Here is a 2,500-nt window from a genome sequence, read left to right as displayed (position 1 = left end):
TAACGCACGCTATGCTGCCACTAGCTACGCTGACACTAGCGCGTGTAGCGTGCTCAGAGGAAATATTAAGCTAACTTTTAAACCTTCCTAACCCCAGCTTCCCCTAATCAGGCAGTCCTTGTTGTATATGTGGACGAGGTCAGCCAGATTCTCTGCTCTGCATGGCCTGACCTATATTCATCATGGAATATTATGTTAGTGGCTTGTATAATTAGCTGCTGCAGCAGGACTTGTAATTCCATTAGGAATAGCGGCCGTGTTGTTTGGCCTCGCTCTCCCTGACCTCCCCACACTGTAATCTTGGATTGCAGGTTACTATTACAGTAAAGCACTTTCTCCAACTAGAGCAGATATAGCCCTGCCCCCTTGTCAGAGCCTCTGAAGAAGCGCTTGTGCGTGAAACTGACGTCAGGCTCCCAGCAACCAGCGCCCACCATTATCCACCCCCGCACCGGTATGTGTTTAGTCTCTTCTTATGAACTGTGAGGTGATGATGTAACACACAGCCTACTTGTCTGCACATTGCCAAATAAAGGAAGTTGTACAGCAGTGCCGACCATCCTCTTTCCTTTCATCCCTAATGATAATTGTTCCTCTTCCCAGAATTCTCTAACAGGAAGTGATGATGTTTCTCTATTTGCAGGGCGGAGTCCCGACGTCAGGAACCTCTCAGAGACTCGTCTCTCTGTATCCACAGACTGTACAACGGATGATGATGTCACTGGACAAGAGTCTCCTGCAGATATCCTGGTGACCCCAAATATTCCCCCAGACTCCCCTCACCTGTCTAACCCTGAGGGGCCTCATACCCAGCACAGCTTTCCCCCTGCTGGAGGGTTTCATTCCTGTTCCACTTGTGGGAAATGTTTTGTTCGGAAATCACATCTTGTTAATCATGAGAGATCGCACACTGGAGAGAAGCCCTATTCATGTGCTGAGTGTGGGAAATGTTTTGCTCGGAAATCACATCTTGTCATACATGAGAGATCTCACACTGGTGAGAAGCCCTACTCATGTGCTGAGTGTGGGAAATGTTTTAAATGTAAATTTCAACTTGTCAATCATGAGCGATCTCACACTGGTGAAAAGCCCTATTCATGTGCTGAGTGTGGGAAAGCTTTTACACAGAAATCAAGTCTTGTCAAACATGAGAAAACCCACACTGGTGAGAAGCCCCATCCATGTGCTGAGTGTGGGAAATGTTTTGTGAGTAAATCATATCTTGTCAGCCATGAGAGATTTCACACTGGTGAGAAGCCCTATTCATGTGCTGAGTGTGGGAAAGCTTTTACACAGAAATCAAGTCTTGTCAAACATGAGAAAACCCACACTGGTGAGAAGCCCCATTCATGTGCTGAGTGTGGGAAATGTTTTGTGAGTAAATCACATCTTGTCACACATGAGAAAACCCACACTGGTGAGAAGCCCTATTCATGTGCTGAGTGTGGGAAATGTTTTGTGAGTAAATCACATCTTGTCAGCCATGAGAGATCTCACACTGGTGAGCGGCCCCATTCATGTGCTGAGTGTGGGAAATGTTTTGTGAATAAATCATATCTTGTCAGCCATGAGAGATCTCACACTGGTGAGCGGCCCTATTCATGTGCTGAGTGTGGGAAATGTTTTGTGATTAAATCACATCTTGTCACACATGAGAAAACCCACACTGGTGAGAAGCCCTATTCATGTGCTGAATGTGGGAAATGTTTTTCTCAGAAATCAAAACTGCTCAATCATAAAAGATCTCACACTGGTGAGAAGCCTTATTCATGTGCTGAGTGTGGGAAATGTTTTGCTCAGAAATCGATTCTTGTCAGACATGAGAGAACTCACACTGGTGAGAAGCCCTATTCATGTGCTGAGTGTGGGAAATGTTTTGCTCAGAAATCGATTCTTGTCAGCCATGAGAGAACTCACACTGGTGAGAAGCCCTATTCATGTGCTGAGTGTGGGAAATGTTTTGTGAGTAAATCAAATCTTGTCAGCCATGAGAGATATCATACTGGTGAGAAGCCCCATTCATGAGAACCAATAAAACCTACCTATTAAAAAAAAAACAGTTCAGACCCTTAGTTAACTATTTGTTTTTGTTTTATTGTATTTTTTTTTCATTAAAATTGTATTTGGGTAATTTTTGGTGTGGGTGGTAAACCCTTCATTTTAAATGTAATAATGTGGGTTTATTTTATAAGAAAAAAAAAAATGTAGATTTACTATTTGGCCACAAGATGGCAACAGTGATTTTTTTTTAAGCCCTGTAAGCAAAGTGCTTGCTTCCAGGAAGTATATGGAGGACGGGCAACTTTTTTATTTTTTTTTTTGTCAGAAAGACAGCGGCTTCTGATGAGAAAACGTCAGTCTTTCTACCGCGGACTTAGATCAATGAATGGGAACTACGTTCCCGGGCTAACGGGGGGTGGCATGGGGGTGCGAGCGGGAGCGAGCAGCAGCCCCCTGACGTGACAATCACATAGAGGCGTAGAGCAGTACAGAGGCGCCA

General features: G+C 44.4%; 1 protein-coding gene across 1 annotated transcript in view; it reads left to right on the top strand.

Annotated features, from left to right (window-relative positions):
* The window catches only part of LOC137526195 (zinc finger protein 420-like), a 23,395-nt gene extending 21,370 nt beyond the window's left edge, over window positions 1–2,025 (top strand). Inside the window, exon 9 of the mRNA XM_068247413.1 lies at window positions 773–2,025. Coding sequence (XP_068103514.1) covers window positions 773–2,025 — 1,253 coding nt within the window. The remainder of the gene's footprint in view (window positions 1–772) is intronic.
* The last annotated feature ends 475 nt before the right edge of the window (window positions 2,026–2,500 follow it).

The sequence above is a fragment of the Hyperolius riggenbachi genome, chromosome 7 (assembly GCF_040937935.1).
Source record: "Hyperolius riggenbachi isolate aHypRig1 chromosome 7, aHypRig1.pri, whole genome shotgun sequence".
Taxonomy (NCBI): Eukaryota; Metazoa; Chordata; class Amphibia; order Anura; family Hyperoliidae; genus Hyperolius; species Hyperolius riggenbachi.
The sequence above is the reverse complement of the archived record's forward strand: the minus strand, read 5'-3'. Positions and strand labels throughout refer to the sequence as shown.